The 20,532-nt window shown below is 51.7% G+C and overlaps 1 protein-coding gene across 2 annotated transcripts in view; it reads right to left on the bottom strand.

The window, feature by feature from the left end:
* Nucleotides 1-20,532, bottom strand: part of LOC130115489 (cGMP-dependent 3',5'-cyclic phosphodiesterase) — a 256,094-nt gene that overhangs the window by 164,640 nt on the left and 70,922 nt on the right. The window contains exons 1-2 of one of the 2 annotated variants that reach the window (XM_056283168.1): nt 4,463-4,649; nt 4,081-4,171 (exon numbers count right to left, since the gene is read on the bottom strand). In XM_056283168.1, coding sequence (XP_056139143.1) covers nt 4,081-4,171; nt 4,463-4,497 — 126 coding nt within the window. In that variant the 5' untranslated portion in view covers nt 4,498-4,649. Of the gene's footprint in view, nt 1-4,080; nt 4,172-4,462; nt 4,650-20,532 lie in introns of those variants that run through there. The other variant, XM_056283167.1, reaches the window with a different exon arrangement.

Below are 20,532 nucleotides of genomic sequence, written 5' to 3'. Positions count from 1 at the left end.
ACACACACACACACACACCAAATGCACAAATATGCGAACGCATACACTCGAGCAAAACGCACACATTTTGAGCAACCCCCACCCACCCACCCCACTTTAGCACCAACCACAAACAAACACACACACACACACAGATGGGTGGTGGGCGGTGCCATGAGCCACAAGCCCCGCCCCCGCCTCGCTGACGCGCCAAGTCCTGGCGTGTGTTCGGCGGGAGGTCGAGAGATTAACCTGCTGCCGCCTGCTGCATCACTGCTCCGCGAAAGCTCCCCACCACGCACGCACAGGAGTAACGCACGCACAGGCGCACAAATACACCACACACACAACCACACACGCACACAAAATACAGACGGACAACTGAGGATCAAATGAGCGCTGACGTGGGAACGACACACACCACCGAGCAACACGCACACGCACACTTCCATGACCAATCAATCGATTACAGTCTGTTCTGAAAAACCTTCTTTTTTGCTTTATCCCCTCCCCCCTTTCCCCCCCCCCCAATTGTACTTGCCCAATTACCCCACTCTTCTGAGCCGTCCCGGTCGCTGCTCCAGAACCCCCCCCCCCCCTGCTGATCCGACCCGGGGAGGGCTGCAGACTACCACATGCCTCCTCCGATACATTGGAGTCACCAGCCGCATCGTTTCACCTGACAGTGAGGAGTTTCGCCAGGGGGATGTAGCACGTGGGGGGGGGGGGGAATCACGCTATTCCCCCGGTCCCCCCCCCCCAAACAGTCGGTTCGACCGACCAGAGGAGGCGCTAGTGCAGCGACCAGGACACACACACCCACGTCCAGCTTCCCACCCGCTGACATGACCAACTGTGTCTGTAGGGACGCCCGACCAAGCCGGGGGCAACACGGGGACTCGAACCGGCGATCCCCGTGTCGGCGGGCAACGGAATAGGCCGCCACACCACGCGGACGCCCTGAAAAACCATATTTTTGAGACGGGAGGTGAAACGTTTCCTCCCAATGTGACCGCCCACCGTCCAGCTGAGACCACGAACCGTTTAAAATCAGAAATGTCACAGTCGCTCAAGCCTGCCCGAAAACACCAACACCACGGCGTATCCCATCTGCCCCGGCTTCTGCCCCGGCATCTGCCTCAGCATCTGCCCCGGCAAACGCCCCTTCTGCGGCTGGCCCAGTCCCCTGCCGGGTGACGACAGACTGGCGACGCCTCAGCGACGGCCTGTGGTGAATGAACCCGCCCCGCACAAGGAGGTGTAGGGGAGGAATGCTGCTGGGCAGGACCTCCGGCGGAGGTGTGGGGGTGGACGCCTGACTGGGAACAGAGTGATGACATCATCGCAATTTGGAGGGAAGACACAGAAGCGTCTTACTTACACTGACACACACAATCTAACAACACTTACACACACGCACACACACACACACACACACACACACACACAATCAATTAGTTACCAAACAACATGGTTGAAATGGGGCGTCTGTGTAGCGTGGCGGTCTATCCCGTTGCCTAGCAACACGGGGATCGCCGGTTCGAATCCCCGTGCTACCTCCGGCTTGGCCGGGCGTCCCTACAGACACATTTGGCCGTGTCTACGGGCGGGAAGCCGGACATGGGTATGTGTCCTGCTCACTGCAGTGGCGCCTCCTCTGGTCGGTCGGGGCGCCTGGTCGGGAACAGCGTGATCCTCCCACACGCTACGCCCCCCCCTGGTGAAACTCCTCACTGTCAGGTGAAACGAAGAGGCTGGCGACTCCACGTGTATCGCAGGAGGCATGTGGTGGTCTGCAGCCCTCCCCGGATCGGCGGCGGCGGGGCAGCAGGAGAGTGGGGTAATTGGCCAGGTACAATTGGGGAGAAAAAGGGGGAAACCCCCCCCCCCAAAAAAAAAGGAAGAACGTGGTTGAAATGTCCAGCCTGTCGACTGAAGAGGTGGAATTACATGACTAGAGTCAATCACAAATGCAATCACGCACCAACGCACACTAGGTGACACACAAACACAGGGTCAGTGACCTCTGACCCTGTGCCGCGCAAGCAAAACATACCGGGCTCGAACATGATTACGCGTGTTTAACTCAAAGGCAAAAAAAGCTTGGTTATGCATCTGTGTGAAAATAAGCGAGGGAGCGAGTTGCGTGTGTGTGTGTCAGTGTGTGTGTGTGTGTGTGTGTCAGTGTGTGTGTGTGTGTGTGTGTAATTGGATCAGACGTGAACATGTCCACACTGGCAACCCATCAAACATCTTTTTTTTTCATGTCGCTGCCAACAACATCAAGCCTCTCTGCAGTGCAAAATGCATCGATGTGCGCACCCGCAAGCACACACTCGCACAAACAGGACACGCACTCACTACACACAGAGACACAAACACACACACACACGCACATGCACACAAAACCCATCTCGGAATGAATAAGCTCAATGATGCCGCAACATTTTCTGATTTCTAAGAAAGAGGTGTCAGTTATGTTTCTGCAGAACAACACACACAAAGACACACGGGCCACAGCACAGACACACACTACACTCTCACACACTACTGACAGTCAGCACAGACACACACTACACTCTCACAGTCTGCAGACACAAACTACACTCTCACACACTACTGACAGTCTGCAGACACACACTACACTCTCACACTACTCAGTCTGCAGACACACACTACACTCTCACACACTACTGACAGTCTGCACAGACACACACTACACTCTCACACTACTCACAGTCTGCAGACACACGCTACACTCTCACACACTACTGACAGTCTGCACAGACACACTACACTCTCACACACTACTGACAGTCTGCACAGACACACACTACACTCTCACACACTACTGACAGTCTGCACAGACACACACTACACTCTCACACACTACTGACAGTCTGCACAGACACACACTACACTCTCACACACTACTGACTGTCCTCATTTGCATTGCACACACATGGAGACGCAACGACAGCACAAGGACAAGGGAGGGACTCAGGCTCGCTGGTTTGGGGATTATGAGACTCCACTGCATCAACAAACAAAACAACACAACAGGCTCAACAACTGCCTACAAAATATTTAGCAGATATCACACACACATGCGCACACGCAGACACACAGATGCAGACACACACATGCACGGATGCAGACAAACACATGCACACGCACACACACACAGACACACACACGCAGAAACAGATACTGACACACACACGCACGCACACACACACACACACACGCAGACGCACAGATGCAGACACACACACGCACGCACACACAAACACGCACACACATGCAGACACCCAGACGCACACACATGCACACACGCAGACACACACACCAATGTGCCATAGGAAAGAATATCACTGTCTTTAATTGCCTCTCTTTCATGTTTATAGCTGTTTCATGTTTTATAATTCTTTCTTTCATCCGAGTCCCCACTCTGAAGTACACACACACACACACACACACACACACACACACACACACACACACAGCCCCAAGGCGCACACAGCAAATATCTGAATGACTCCATCAAGAGGAAGACGGAGCGCTGTGTGGACAGCAGCTGAGACACTTACCTCCACCAGGAAAAGTTCACCATGCCCAGGCTTTACAGGCTAGGTGTGTGTGTGTGTGTGGGGGGGGGGGGGTAGCAGAGCGTTGAGGGAAAGGAGGGAGTGTGACAGCATGACAAACTGAATCAGAACAAAAGAAGAAGAGGGCAACGAAAGCGGACAGCAGAATGGCGTGTGTGAGCGGGAGCGCCACGCCACGCCAGCCGACAGACACCCACCGGGACACGCTTGAAACGCCACTTTCACAAGTGAGCTGGGAGGTGAAAAACAGGAAATGGGGGAGGCGCACAGGTTACAGCATTCTACGTGTATTTGTTTTCAGACTCCACACAGTAGAGACCACAAAAGGTGTGTGTGTGTGGGGGGGGGGGGTAGTAAGAGGGGATGAAAAGGAAGCGCCGATACGAGGACTTGGACCACTGACAATACGCGGTCATCTCAGGCAGAGGAGAGGAGAGGGGAGGAGAGGAGAGGGGGGGAGAGGAGAGGGGGGGTGAGGTGTTACTGGACTTACCTGGAGTTGTTGGGAAAAGGCAGTGGTCAGTCTGGCGGGTAGAGCTGGAGCAGAATTTTCCTCGGGACGCAGAAACACTTGTTGACCGCGTCTGGGAGAAACGGAAAGCCCAAAACAAGAGTCAGCGGCCGTGAGCGTGAGTGTGTCTGTCAGCGTTGCTGTGATCCAAACGATCACGAAACACACACACACACACGCACGCACACACACACACACACGCACACAAACACACGCGCACACACCAAACCCCTAATCTTTCTTTAAAGACAGTCTGAAGAAGTGCTGGAATTCAAGTGTGTGTAGGGGAACGTAAGGAAAACGCGGTGTGTGCGCGCGTGTGTGTGCGCGCGAGTGTGCGTGTGTGCGCGTGTGAAATGCTTACAGGTCCTTCCCTCTCTTTCTCTCGAGCGCAGTCATGTCATCTCCACCTGCCGTACGCAGAGAGCGCGCTGGAGTCACACGCCAACACACATCCACGCCCGCGCGCGCACACACACGCACACACACACACACACACACACAAACGCGCACACACAGAGAGACGTCCCGATACACACACACTCTGGTAGGCTGGGACACACACTGGCACGCCAGCGCCAGGAGCCGCAGTGAATAGAGCAGGAGAGCGAATACGGTCCCTCCTCTTCTCTCCTCCCACCCCCTCTCTCTCTCTATGTTCCCCTCTCTCTCTCTCTCTCTCTCTCTCTCTCTCTTTCTCTCTCTCTCCATGTTCCCCTCTCTCTCTCTCTCTCTCTCTCTCTCTCTCTCTCTCTCTCTCTCTCTCTCTCTCTCTCTCTCTCCATGTTCCCCTCTCTCTCTCTCTCTCTCTCTCTCTCTCTCGCTCTCTCTCTCTCTCACTGTGTTCCTCTCTCTCTCCATGTTCCCCCCCCCCCTCTCTCTCTCTCTCTCTCTCTCTCCATGTTCCCCTCTCTCTCTCTCTCTCTCTCTCTCTCTCTCACTGTGTTCCTCTCTCTCTCTCTCTCTCTCTCTCTCTCTCTCTCTCTCTCTCTCTCTCTCTCTCTCTCTCTCTCTCTCTCACTGTGTTCCTCTCTCTCTCCATGTTCCCCTCTCTCTCTCTCTCTCTCTCTCTCTCTCTCTCTCTCTCTCTATGTTCCTCTCTCTCTCCATGTCCCCCCCCCTCTCTCTCTCACTGTGTTCCTCTGGGTCTTACTGCCTTCACCTTACCCAACCAGTATTTCCATGTTTCCTGTTATCACTGTATCTTACAGCAAGCACACAAACACACACCCACACACACACACACACACACACACACACACACAATAAAGCCACACCCCCGACCCAAAAATTTTGCATATTTTCTCTGCCTCTTGTTCAGCCCAACCTGAGCCTTACCTTTCAACCATCACACACACACACACACACACACACACACACACACACACACACACACACACACACACACACACACGTAATTAAGCCACCCCCCCTGACCAAAAACAAAATTTACAGTTTCTCAGCTTCTTCTACATCCCAACCTCTGAGCCTTGCCTTTCACCCCCCCCCCCCCCCCACACACAGACTGGCAGACAGAGAACATCATCAATGTTGTCTGAAATATATATTGGTAAGAATGGATTAGATGAAGTGGAGGGATCGATAGCAAGAGTGCTCCTCATCATGAGTTAAATCATACATAATACAGACCCATAGTGTGAGCCTATTTCCTCTAGAAGCTGTTGGGTGCTGGCTCATCGAGGTCTCACACACACACACACACACACACACACACACATTTGGTTATAGTGATGGGGCCACTTGGCGTGGAGTGCCTAACAGATGAAACGGGGCCACATGATCACCGCCTTACTCTGACAGAACAACACAGTATACATTAAAGGACTTTGTGCCGAGAATGCAGACACAGCTCTCGCTTGGGTTATACGAGGACCAGATGGCTTGTAGCAACTGCCCCAGTACCCCATACTCCCACAGTACCCCCCACACAGTGCCCTAGAGTACACGGTTGTAAGCCTTCTCCAAGTCCATGAAACACGTGTAGACCGGCTGGTCAAACTCCCATGTCCCCCTCAGCACTTCCACAAGGCTAACGAGCTGGTCCGTTGTTCCACGGCCAGGACGGTCTCCATATTGTTCCTCCTGGATCCGAGATTCTGTTTGTGATATTCATGGACAGGATCTCAAGGTGCAGCCAAGGTGAAGAGTGTGTCTGTTTTGGGAACCTCAGAATTGCATCTCTGCTCTTTGCAGATGATGTGGTTTTGTTGGCTTCATCAGAGCGTGACCTCCAACGTGCTCTGGGGCGGTTTGCAGCTGAGTGTGAAATGGCCGGGATGAGAGTCAGCACCTCCAAGTCTGAGGTCATGGTTCTCTACCGGAAAATGGTGGATTGCTCCCTCCGGGTTGGGGATGAGTTGTTGCCTCAAGTGAAGGAGTTCAAGTATCTTGGGGTCTTGTTCACAAGTGAGGGTAGGATGGAGCGGGAGATTGACAGGTGGATTGGTGCAGCATCAGCAGTAATGCAGACGTTGTACCGGACCGTTGTGGTGAAGAAGGAGCTGAGCCAGAAGGCAAAGCTCTCAATTTACCAGTCAGTCTTCGTTCCAATCCTCACCTATGGTCATGAGCTTTGGGTAGTGACCGAAAGGTTGAGATCACAGATACAAGTGGCTGAAATGAGTTTCCTCCGTAGGGTGTCTGGGCTCAGCCTTAGAGATGGGGTGAGGAGCTCGGACATCCGGAGGGAGCTTGGGGTAGAGCTGCTGCTCCTTCGCATCGAAAGGAGCCAGTTGAGGTGGTTCGGGCATCTGATCAGGATGCCTCCTCGGCGCCTTCCTTTGGAGGTTTATCGGGCACGGCCAACTGGGAGGAGACCCCGGGGTAGACCCAGAACTCGCTGGAGGGACTACATGTCCAATCTGGCCTGGGAACACCTTGGGATCCCCCAGGAGGAGCTGGAGGGTGTTGCTGGGGAGAGGGACGTCTGGAGTGCCCTACTTAGCTTGCTGCCACCGCGAGCCGACCCGGAGAAGCGGCTGATGATGAATGAATGAATGAACATTAAAGAAAACACACTTGTCAGCAGCATCACATGGCACGTTCATACGCATGTACGTACACCGACACACACCTGCACACACACAAGATGGCTCCTGGGTACATGTGGAGTAAGTCAGTTTGGACAGTTTGTAACTTCTGCTGGCACCGCAGTGTTGCTTCTGCAAGGTCCACAGCTCCCAGTGATGGAGCAGAGCGGCAGTCCGGGACACGCTGTGTTGTGCGCCGCACAACCATGTGGCTGCAGCTACTGACTGATGATGAATGCGATTTTTATTAGTGTTGTTTGTTCTTTTTTGCATAAATTTGCACACAATTTCCCAACATTTCCCTGCAAAGTGAGGGAAAATGGCAACGATGAAGTCAAAATACCCCAAAATATATGTAATCTCAACAAAATCCCAACACAAACCGGGAAAATAACAAGTTAGATAAAACCACGCACCCTCGCGGATTCGCGTCAATCCGATCATGTTGTTTGCTCGTTTTTGTCTGGCTTTAATCGGTGTCGAAATTATACACTTAACGTGAGTTCAGGCCTACCAACACGGGGATCGCTGGATCGAATCCCCGTGTTGTCTCCGGCTTGGTCGGGCGTCCCTAAAGACACAATTGGTCGTGTCTGCGGGGCGTGATTTTTTTCCGTACCCGTTTTCCGGGAACTCTGCCTCTGATTGGCTAGTACTCGTTGCCTCAGTTGGTTATGTTGGTTAAGGTTAGGGTTAGGTTAGGGATAGGGTTAGCCAGTCAGAGATGGAGTAGGGGCGGGTCTTCCCGGAATCCAGAGGCAGAGTTCTCGGAAAACGGGTACGAAAAAAAAAAATCACACGTCTGGCGGGTGGGAAGCCGGATGTGGGCATGTGTCCTAGTCGCTGCACTAGCGCCTCCTCTGGTCGGTCGGGGCGCCTTTTCAGGGGGGGAGGGGGAACTTGGGGGAATAGCGTGATCCTCCCACGCGCTACATCCCCCTGGTGAAACTCTTCATTGTCTGGTGAAAAGAAGCGGCTTGGCGACTCCACACGAATCGGAGGAGGCATGTGGTAGTCCGCAGCCCTCCCCGGATCGGGGGAGGGGGGGTGGAGCAGCGACCGGAAGGCTCGGACGAGTGGGCGTAACTGTAGTCCGCGGCAGTCATACCAGTTTCCGGTTTATTGCCGCGCGCTATCGTCAACGGCACATTGTTCGCGATGTCCACAAGATTTACCACGGATAAACGTCAACGGCGTGTACAGAATTACAAGGGTGAGTAATTAAGCCTACTATATGCTAGCCTAGTGTGTAGCCTAGCTTGATGTCTGTAAACGTGTTGTTCTTCTTCGTAGAGTTTATAATTACTCACCCTTGTAATCGTGGATGTGACCGGACACGTACAACTTGAAGCCGTTCAGCCGTTCGCTGGTGGTTGCAGGTGAAAGTACACGTCGTTGACGTGTGTCCGTGGTAAATCCTGTAGCCGTCGCGAACAATGGATAGCATCCGGCAATAAACCGGAAACCGGTATAATTGCCACGCATTCCGGGAACTCTGCCTCCGATTGGCTAGTACTCGTTGCCGCCGTTGATTAGGTTGGTTAGGGTGGGGTTAGGGATAGGGTTAGCCAATCAGAGATAGAGTAGGGGCGGGTCTTCCCGGAATCCAGGTGGGAAAAATAATAACGCGATTGCCGCGGTCGAAACCAGAAAGAGGGGAAAAATCCAAAAAAACAAAAACACTAGTTGAGTATCTCACTTCCAGTGTTCATTTCAGCGAAGGTCTGCCGGAAGAGGTGGCTCGTCCACGGAGTAGCGATGACGTCATGAGTGTACTGGCAGCTGAAAGTGTTGCACCAGTGCGGAGGGTTCTTAAGAGAAGCGGCAGCGATCCGGGAGTACGTACATTCACACCACAACTGTACTGACTCGTATTCCATGTGTGTGGCTGCACAGTTTGCAGGAAATATACAAAGCTTAACTGAGCTGTGTTAGCTACATAACTACATAATGCATACGTCCGATGCCTAACAACACATACGCACACAACGAACACACACCAAATACTGCGCAAGTAGGAACATGAATATAAACATACACAAAGACTTGCAGGAGAGTACAAAAACAAGCACAATTGCACAGAATGAATATGCACAAAGTTAAAACGGTGAAGACACAAGCAGCTGTACAAACAAACAAAAATGCACAATAGCGCGCACACACACACACACACACACACACACGCACCTGAAAATACGCTAGTTCAAAGCATTTTCTCCTCAAAGACCGTCTCTCCTCATCTTTTAAACACACAAACTCAAACACACACGTACAGTAACACAATCAAGCAACACTTAATCAAGCACACAAACACACACACACTTTCACAAGCACACCTTTACACACTATTGAGTATTGATCGAAAGTTTCTTTCGCTGCTGCTCCAATACAATTAAAATACGCCGTCCCTGTCAAGCCAAATAACTCGTTCACGCATACAACCATGCATATCGATGGTGTACGTACACACACACACACACACACACACATACACACACACACACAATGACATGGAGAGAGAGACAGCATGAGTAACTACAGCTCTGAAGAACATAATTAACTAAACGGGCACCGGGACCTGATGAGGATACAGCCAGTAACCTTGGGATGTATCTGTGTGTGTGTGTGTGTGTGTGTGTGTGTGTGTGTGTGTGTGTGTGTGTGTGTGTGTGTGTGTGTGTGTTTGCACGTATGCATGGATGTGTGCAAATGTCAACCTGTATGTCTGTCAGTATATTTTTTATGTGTCTCACGCCCATAAAGCTGCTGAGTGATTAAAAGTGTGTATTTATTTTTGTTACCTGTGTGTGTGTGTGTGTGTGTGTGTGTGTGTGTGTGTGTGTTTGTCTTGAATCCAATAAAGCAACAGTGATTGAACGACCCGAATGGTGAGGATGCACTCAGGGGAATAGGGCTAATCTACATAATGGTGAGGCCATATTAACGGCACACTGACACAGAAACACCCACCCACACACACACACACACACACACACACACACACACACACACACACACACACACACAATGGTTGTGAATGGAACGAGTGCCCCTTTCACTCCCATAGAGAAGATTTTCTACCTACTGCTCACAGAGCGCCAGTTTAAAGGACACGGTACAAAAACAGAAAATGAGAAGTTGTGAAAATAGAGGAAGTTAATTTACAGAGAGAATCAGATTTAAGAAAGAAAAACAAAACACGAGAACCCTGAAAAACCTGCCTCCCTCCACGGGAAACCAGCTTTGGACTTCAGGCTAACCTCATGAGACACTGTGGGTCTGATAGGATTACGCCACTGTGGCAGAGAGCACACACACCCTGCTGGTGGTCTTCAGGTAAAGACCACCGGTGCAGAGAGCACACACACACCCTGCTGGTGGTCTTCAGGTAAAGACCACTGTGGCAGAGAGCACACACACACCCTGCTGGTGGTCTTCAGGTAAAGACCACCGGTGCAGAGAGCACACACACACCCTGCGGTGGTCTTCAGGTTAAGACCACTGTGGCAGAGAGCACACACACACCCTGCTGGTGGTCTTCAGGTAAAGACCACCGGTGCAGAGAGCACACACACACCCTGCGGTGGTCTTCAGGTAAAGACCACCGGTGCAGAGAGCACACACACACCCTGCTGGTGGTCTTCAGGTTAAGACCACTGTGGCAGAGAGCACACACACACCCTGCTGGTGGTCTTCAGGTAAAGACCACCGGTGCAGAGAGCACACACACACCCTGCGGTGGTCTTCAGGTAAAGACCACTGTGGCAGAGAGCGCACACACACACACCCTGCCGGTGGTCTTCAGGTAAAGACCACTGTGGCAGAGAGCACACACACCCTGCCGGTGGTCTTCAGGTTAAGACCACTGTGGCAGAGAGCGCACACCCTCTGCCGGTGGTCTTCAGGTAAAGACCACTGTGGCAGAGAGCACACACACCCTGCCGGTGGTCTTCAGGTAAAGACCACTGTGGCAGAGAGCACACACACCCTGCCGGTGGTCTTCAGGTAAAGACCACTGTGGCAGAGAGCACACACACCCTGCCGGTGGTCTTCAGTTTAAGACCACTGTGGCAGAGAGCGCACACACACCCTGCCGGTGGTCTTCAGGTAAAGACCACTGTGGCAGAGAGCACACACACCCTGCCGGTGGTCTTCAGGTAAAGACCACTGTGGCAGAGAGCACACACACCCTGCCGGTGGTCTTCAGGTAAAGACCACTGTGGCAGAGAGCGCACACACACACACCCTGCCGGTGGTCTTCAGGTAAAGACCACTGTGGCAGAGAGCACACACACCCTGCTGGTGGTCTTCAGGTAAAGACCACCGGTGCAGAGAGCACACACACACCCTGCTGGTGGTCTTCAGGTAAAGACCACTGTGGCAGAGAGCACACACACACACACCCTGCTGGTGGTCTTCAGGTAAAGACCACTGTGGCAGAGAGCACACACACACACACCCTGCTGGTGGTCTTCAGGTAAAGACCACTGTGGCAGAGAGCACACACACACCCTGCTGGTGGTCTTCAGGTAAAGACCACCGGTGCAGAGAGCACACACACACCCTGCGGTGGTCTTCAGGTAAAGACCACTGTGGCAGAGAGCGCACACACACACACCCTGCCGGTGGTCTTCAGGTAAAGACCACTGTGGCAGAGAGCACACACACCCTGCCGGTGGTCTTCAGGTTAAGACCACTGTGGCAGAGAGCGCACACCCTCTGCCGGTGGTCTTCAGGTAAAGACCACTGTGGCAGAGAGCACACACACCCTGCCGGTGGTCTTCAGGTAAAGACCACTGTGGCAGAGAGCACACACACCCTGCCGGTGGTCTTCAGGTAAAGACCACTGTGGCAGAGAGCACACACACCCTGCCGGTGGTCTTCAGTTTAAGACCACTGTGGCAGAGAGCGCACACCCTCTGCCGGTGGTCTTCAGGTAAAGACCACTGTGGCAGAGAGCACACACACCCTGCCGGTGGTCTTCAGGTAAAGACCACTGTGGCAGAGAGCACACACACCCTGCTGGTGGTCTTCAGGTAAAGACCACCGGTGCAGAGAGCACACACACACCCTGCCGGTGGTCTTCAGGTAAAGACCACTGTGGCAGAGAGCACACACACACCCTGCTGGTGGTCTTCAGGTAAAGACCACTGTGGCAGAGAGCGCACACACACACACACACCCTGCTGGTGGTCTTCAGGTAAAGACCACTGTGGCAGAGAGTGCACACACACACACCCTGCTGGTGGTCTTCAGGTAAAGACCACTGTGGCAGAGAGCGCACACACCCTGCCGGTGGTCTTCAGGTAAAGACCACTGTGGCAGAGAGCACACACACACACACACCCTGCCGGTGGTCTTCAGGTTAAGACCACTGTGGCAGAGAACACACACACACCCTGCTGGTGGTCTTCAGGTACAGACCACTGTGGCAGAGAGCACACACACACACACACCCTGCCGGTGGTCTTCAGGTAAAGACCACTGTGGCAGAGAGCGCACACACACCCTGCTGGTGGTCTTCAGGTAAAGACCACTGTGGCAGAGAGCGCACACACACCCTGCCGGTGGTCTTCAGGTAAAGACCACTGTGGCAGAGAGCACACACACACACACACACACATACCCTGCCGGTGGTCTTCAGGTTAAGACCACTGTGGCAGAGAGCACACACACACACACACACACACACACACCCTGCCGGTGGTCTTCAGGTTAAGACCACTGTGGCAGAGAGCACACACACACACACACACACACACACACACACACACACACACACACACACACACACACACACACACATACCCTGCCGGTGGTCTTCAGGTAAAGACCACTGTGGCAGAGAGCACACACACACACACACACACACACACACACACACACACACACACACACACACACACACACACATACCCTGCCGGTGGTCTTCAGGTTAAGACCACTGTGGCAGAGAGCACACACACACACACACACACACACACACACACACACACACACACACACACACACACACACACACACATACCCTGCCGGTGGTCTTCAGGTAAAGACCACTGTGGCAGAGAGCACACACACACACACACACACACACACACACACACACACACACACACACACACACACACATACCCTGCCGGTGGTCTTCAGGTTAAGACCACTGTGGCAGAGAGCACACACACACACACACACACACACACACACACACACACACACACACACACACACACACACACACACACACACACATACCCTGCCGGTGGTCTTCAGGTAAAGACCACTGTGGCAGAGAGCACACACACACACACACACACACACACACCCTGCCGGTGGTCTTCAGGTAAAGACCACTGTGGCAGAGAGCACACACACACACACACACACACACACACACACACACACACACACACACACACACACACACACACATACCCTGCCGGTGGTCTTCAGGTTAAGACCACTGTGGCAGAGAGCACACACACACACACACACACACACACACACACACACACACACACACACACATACCCTGCCGGTGGTCTTCAGGTAAAGACCACTGTGGCAGAGAGCACACACACACACACACACACACACACACACACACACACACACACACACACACACACACACACACACACACATACCCTGCCGGTGGTCTTCAGGTTAAGACCACTGTGGCAGAGAGCACACACACACACACACACATACCCTGCCGGTGGTCTTCAGGTAAAGACCACTGTGGCAGAGAGCACACACACACACACACTGCCGGTGGTCTTCAGGTAAAGACCACTGTGGCAGAGAGCACACACACACACACCCTGCCGGTGGTCTTCAGGTAAAGACCACTGTGGCAGAGAACACACACACACCCTCTGCCGGTGGTCTTCAGGTTAAGACCACTGTGGCAGAGAACACACACACACCCTGCTGGTGGTCTTCAGGTAAAGACCACTGTGGCAGAGAACACACACACCCTCTGCCGGTGGTCTTCAGGTAAAGACCACTGTGGCAGAGAGCACACACACACCCTGCTGGTGGTCTTCAGGTAAAGACCACTGTGGCAGAGAACACACACACACCCTCTGCCGGTGGTCTTCAGGTACAGACCACTGTGGCAGAGAGCACACACACACCCTGCTGGTGGTCTTCAGGTAAAGACCACTGTGGCAGAGAACACACACACCCTCTGCCGGTGGTCTTCAGGTAAAGACCACTGTGGCAGAGAGCACACACACACACACACACACACATACCCTGCCGGTGGTCTTCAGGTTAAGACCACTGTGGCAGAGAGCACACACACACACACACACACACACACACACCCTGCCGGTGGTCTTCAGGTAAAGACCACTGTGGCAGAGAGCACACACACACACACACACACACACACACACACACACCCTGCCGGTGGTCTTCAGGTTAAGACCACTGTGGCAGAGAGCACACACACACACACACACACACACACACACACACACACACCCTGCCGGTGGTCTTCAGGTTAAGACCACTGTGGCAGAGAGCACACACACACACACACACACACACACACACACACACACACACACACACACACACACACACACACACACACACACACACACACATACCCTGCCGGTGGTCTTCAGGTAAAGACCACTGTGGCAGAGAGCACACACACACACACACACACACACACACACACACACACACACACACACACACATACCCTGCCGGTGGTCTTCAGGTTAAGACCACTGTGGCAGAGAGCACACACACACACACACACACACACACACACACACATACCCTGCCGGTGGTCTTCAGGTTAAGACCACTGTGGCAGAGAGCACACACACACACACACACACACACACACACACACACACACATACCCTGTCGGTGATCTTCAGGTAAAGACCACTGTGGCAGAGAGCACACACACACACACACACACACACACACACACACACCCTCTGCCGGTGGTCTTCAGGTAAAGACCACTGTGGCAGAGAGCACACACACACACACACACACACATACCCTGCCGGTGGTCTTCAGGTTAAGACCACTGTGGCAGAGAGCACACACACACACACACACACACACACACACACACACACACACACACACACACCCTGCCGGTGGTCTTCAGGTAAAGACCACTGTGGCAGAGAGCACACACACACACACACACACACACACACACACCCTGCCGGTGGTCTTCAGGTTAAGACCACTGTGGCAGAGAGCACACACACACACACACACACACACACACACACCCTGCCGGTGGTCTTCAGGTTAAGACCACTGTGGCAGAGAGCACACACACACACACACACACACACACACACACACACACACACACACACACACACACACACACACACACATACCCTGCCGGTGGTCTTCAGGTAAAGACCACTGTGGCAGAGAGCACACACACACACACACACACACACACACACACACACACACACACACACACACACACACATACCCTGCCGGTGGTCTTCAGGTTAAGACCACTGTGGCAGAGAGCACACACACACACACACACACACACACACACACACACACACACACATACCCTGTCGGTGATCTTCAGGTAAAGACCACTGTGGCAGAGAGCACACACACACACACACACACACACACACACACACACACACACACACACACACACACATACCCTGTCGGTGATCTTCAGGTAAAGACCACTGTGGCAGAGAGCACACACACACACACACACACACACACACACACACACACACACCCTGCTGGTGGTCTTCAGGTACAGACCACTGTGGCAGAGAGCACACACACACCCTGCTGGTGGTCTTCAGGTAAAGACCACTGTGGCAGAGAGCACACACACACACACCCTGCTGGTGGTCTTCAGGTTAAGACCACTGTGGCAGAGAGCACACACACACACACACACACACACACACACACACACACACATACCCTGTCGGTGATCTTCAGGTAAAGACCACTGTGGCAGAGAGCACACACACACACACACACACACACACACACACACACCCTCTGCCGGTGGTCTTCAGGTAAAGACCACTGTGGCAGAGAGCACACACACACACACACACACACATACCCTGCCGGTGGTCTTCAGGTTAAGACCACTGTGGCAGAGAGCACACACACACACACACACACACACACACACACACACACACACACACACCCTGCCGGTGGTCTTCAGGTAAAGACCACTGTGGCAGAGAGCACACACACACACACACACACACACACACACACCCTGCCGGTGGTCTTCAGGTTAAGACCACTGTGGCAGAGAGCACACACACACACACACACACACACACACACACCCTGCCGGTGGTCTTCAGGTTAAGACCACTGTGGCAGAGAGCACACACACACACACACACACACACACACACACACACACACACACACACACACACACACACACACACACACATACCCTGCCGGTGGTCTTCAGGTAAAGACCACTGTGGCAGAGAGCACACACACACACACACACACACACACACACACACACACACACACACACACACACACACATACCCTGCCGGTGGTCTTCAGGTTAAGACCACTGTGGCAGAGAGCACACACACACACACACACACACACACACACACACACACACATACCCTGTCGGTGATCTTCAGGTAAAGACCACTGTGGCAGAGAGCACACACACACACACACACACACACACACACACACACACACACACACACACACATACCCTGTCGGTGATCTTCAGGTAAAGACCACTGTGGCAGAGAGCACACACACACACACACACACACACACACACACACACACACACCCTGCTGGTGGTCTTCAGGTACAGACCACTGTGGCAGAGAGCACACACACACCCTGCTGGTGGTCTTCAGGTAAAGACCACTGTGGCAGAGAGCACACACACACACACCCTGCTGGTGGTCTTCAGGTAAAGACCACTGTGGCAGAGAGCACACACACACACACCCTGCTGGTGGTCTTCAGGTAAAGACCACTGAATCTGTGCGACTGCATTGCTGACCTCCCTGCGAAGGGGTCAGACAAAACAAGAATTGCCCTACCTACAGCAATCGATACACAGTCTTTTTTAATCTATTTCTTCACTTACTGGGCAGTGCAGTGTTGGCGGGGGAAGAGCGCCTGCGGGGAACTAGCCATTATGTTATTAGGAACACTTTATTTGTCATTTGTCATTTCACTTCATGCACTTGCGTACATGAAATATCACAATTTCTATCAACACCAGCGAGCAGGACAGCAACAGACTGTCTGATAAAACAGCCTCCCTCAAGAGAGTGCTACAGATCGTCATCTCTTTTTTTTATATCCATCTCCTTCGTGTCCTCTCACCCTAGCTAGAACAGAAATCTAAATGTCAATTACAGTACCATTTTTTTTCAAATTTTTTTTTTTGTGTGTGGCATTTTCTGCTTTTATTTGACAGCGATGGTCGAGCGAGAGACAGGAAAGGCAGGGGAGAGAGAGAAGATGATGCGCAGCACAGGGCCAGGGCCGGGTTCGAACCCCGGCCGCTGCGGCAAGGATTCAGCTTTATGTTGTACGCGTTCTACCAGGTGAGTCACCGGGGCGCCCCCTACAGTACAGATTTACGGGACAGTTTTTCAGTCTGGTTGTAAACATAGACGGTCGTAGTACCCACTGAAAACCTAAAATAAAGTGGAAGTGTCTAGAAGTACGGCTGTACGGCCCTGTATGTCTGACAGATCCTTTTGTCACTACCAAAGTTTAGTCCACAGCACCAACATCAAACTTTGATTGTCTCACTACATAGTCAAAGTAACTGCCAGGGCGTCCGGGTATCATAGCGGTCTATTCCGTTGCCTACCAACACGGAGATCGCTGGTTCGAGTGCCCGTGCTACCTCCGGCTTATTTGGGCGTCCCTACAGACACAACTAGCCATGTCTGCAGGAGGGAAGCCAGATGTGGGCATGTGTCCTGGTCACTGCACCAGTGCCTCCTCTGGTCGGTGGGGGCACGATCCTTCCACGTGCTACATCCCCCCGGTGAAACTCCTCACTGTCAGGTGAAAAGAAGCAGCTGGCAACTCCACAACACATATATCGGAGGACAGCTCAGAAGAGTGGAGTAATTGGCTAAGTACAATTGGGAGTAATAGGGGGAACCCCTCCCCCCAAAAAAGTTACTGCCAACCCACTGGCATCCACCCTCATGTACTAGTCCAAGCCTTAATGTTTTCCGTCTTGAAGTGGACTCCTCCAGAAATTTGGAAGATGATGGTTAGGGCAAAGAATCACATTGAAGCATGACAAGTTATGTCATGCTGAATCTATGAGGGTGCCGAGGGAAGAATGTGAAATATAGGAGCGTCGGGAAATATTGAAAAAGAGGTGGAGAAACAGACGAATGTGCCAGGTCTGTCAAGCGTGGGGTTAAACTGGATCAGGGATGATGTCCATTTGGCCTCTTGAAAAAAAAAAAAAATACCGGCAATCACCGTCTTTATGCATGCTCAATAATCCAGGTAAGGAAAGCACAGAAAGTTGAATCAATTCATCTGGACACAGCGCTTATTGAGAGAAACGTCCTGTGACTGGAAGTCACTGTAACAGCCCTGCCACAGGACAAAAACAAAACAAAACAAACGTGGTACAACCGGATTCAAGGAACTCCACGCTGCTGTGAAACCCTCGGGCAAGGAAAGTTATTTAAATCTTTCTGTGCTAAATCTTTAGCTCAATATGTATGAGGGGCATGCAAATGTATTCAACTATGTTCAGTAATTTGTGGCTGGAAAATTTTTTGAGAAGCACACATCGACACTGAATAACCAGTAAGGACTCTGGTGTTAGGGATGGGGGTTATTGTGGGTAAACATAGCAGTTTGTATGTCTGGGATTCAGATAAATCGGGCAGCAAATATGAAGTCCATATTCTACATTTAGACAACTATAGACATTTGTGGTTTTATCCAGACTGAAGTAGGATGTTGTAAGCATTATAATTCTCCAACGCTGAACATGCAGAATGTAATACTAAGTCTCTAGATCAGGGCTTCAATTCCCACAAAGGCTTATCGTGCAGAAAATGTATACACCCATAGAGCCATAAGGTACTTTGAAATAAAAGCATTTACAAAATGGTGCATGATTAATGCCTTGAAGAAAAATGCATGGGTGTGTGCGCACACACACACACACACACACACACACAATCTGCCTCACTTTAATGTTCCTCACACCCAATTTCCTTAAACAGCATGAGCAGTAAAACAACAGCAGGAAAGCGACAGTGAAACGCCCTTCTTTGCAAAGAAACGTAAACACATGTTGCAACTGCACTGTTTGTATTGATAACCTATTTCAACACTGCGAGAAGCCTGTTAACCTTCCGCTGCTCCTCAAAAGATAGAAGAGCACAAACAGCAATAAATGGGACACTAATACAGCGAATGTGCTAAAAGAAGTGATGTAAAAGCCAACTTTATTCAAAAGTGAGCGGACATAAGCTCCTCACATACAGATCACATATTCTTCTGTGACTTAACAACTTTAATGTTAAGATATTGCCACTTGACCAATTTGAAAGTAAGCATAGACATTTCTGAAAAAGACTGTAAATCCGTCATCTTTCTGAGGCAAACTGCAGAATCTGTTATTTTATTTCCTGACAGGCAGGCCCCAGACTGTGAGAAAAGGTAAAACATACTCATCCATACTAGTTCTTATGACTGGAGCACCTCAGGGCTGCTGTCTCAGTCCCCTATCGTACAGTCTGTTTACACACGACTGTCAGGACGTTTACATGACACTTAAAAAATCGAATTATTGCATTAGTCCGACTAAAACCGGACTTTTAAAATGCATGTAAACATGTGAGTTTGACTGAAATCGAAGTTGTAATAGTCGGACTAACACACCCAGATAATGCGATTGGAAGTCGATTTACTTCTGCATGTATACACCTTAGTCGGACTGGAGCTGGTCGAGGCGATCTGCATACGCGCTAACTTTCCGCGCGCCAAGTCTGACCCGGAAGTCGAACAGCGTAAACAGAAAAGGGGGGGACACAAGAAGAGGAAGCCAGTAACCGCAAACATGGCGAAAACATCGAGAGCTCATTTTTGGATGGATGAAGAGACGGAGTATATGCTTACTCAGTTGAAAGAGCCAAACATTTTAAAATACATGGACGGGAGGAAGACAAGAAATGGCGACTTATTCAAAAAAGTAGCCGAGCAGATGGTCGGGGCAGGGTTTAAAAGGACGCCGGAGCAGATCACTACTAGTTCACTACGACGATTGTTGTGCTCTGCGTGTGTGACGTAATAGGTCAACCAGTAATGGCCCAATACAAACAAGCTGAAAGAGTGC

The sequence above is a fragment of the Lampris incognitus genome, chromosome 7 (genome assembly GCF_029633865.1).
Source record: "Lampris incognitus isolate fLamInc1 chromosome 7, fLamInc1.hap2, whole genome shotgun sequence".
Classification (NCBI taxonomy): domain Eukaryota; kingdom Metazoa; phylum Chordata; class Actinopteri; order Lampriformes; family Lampridae; genus Lampris; species Lampris incognitus.
This window is presented reverse-complemented; position numbering and strand designations above follow the sequence as displayed.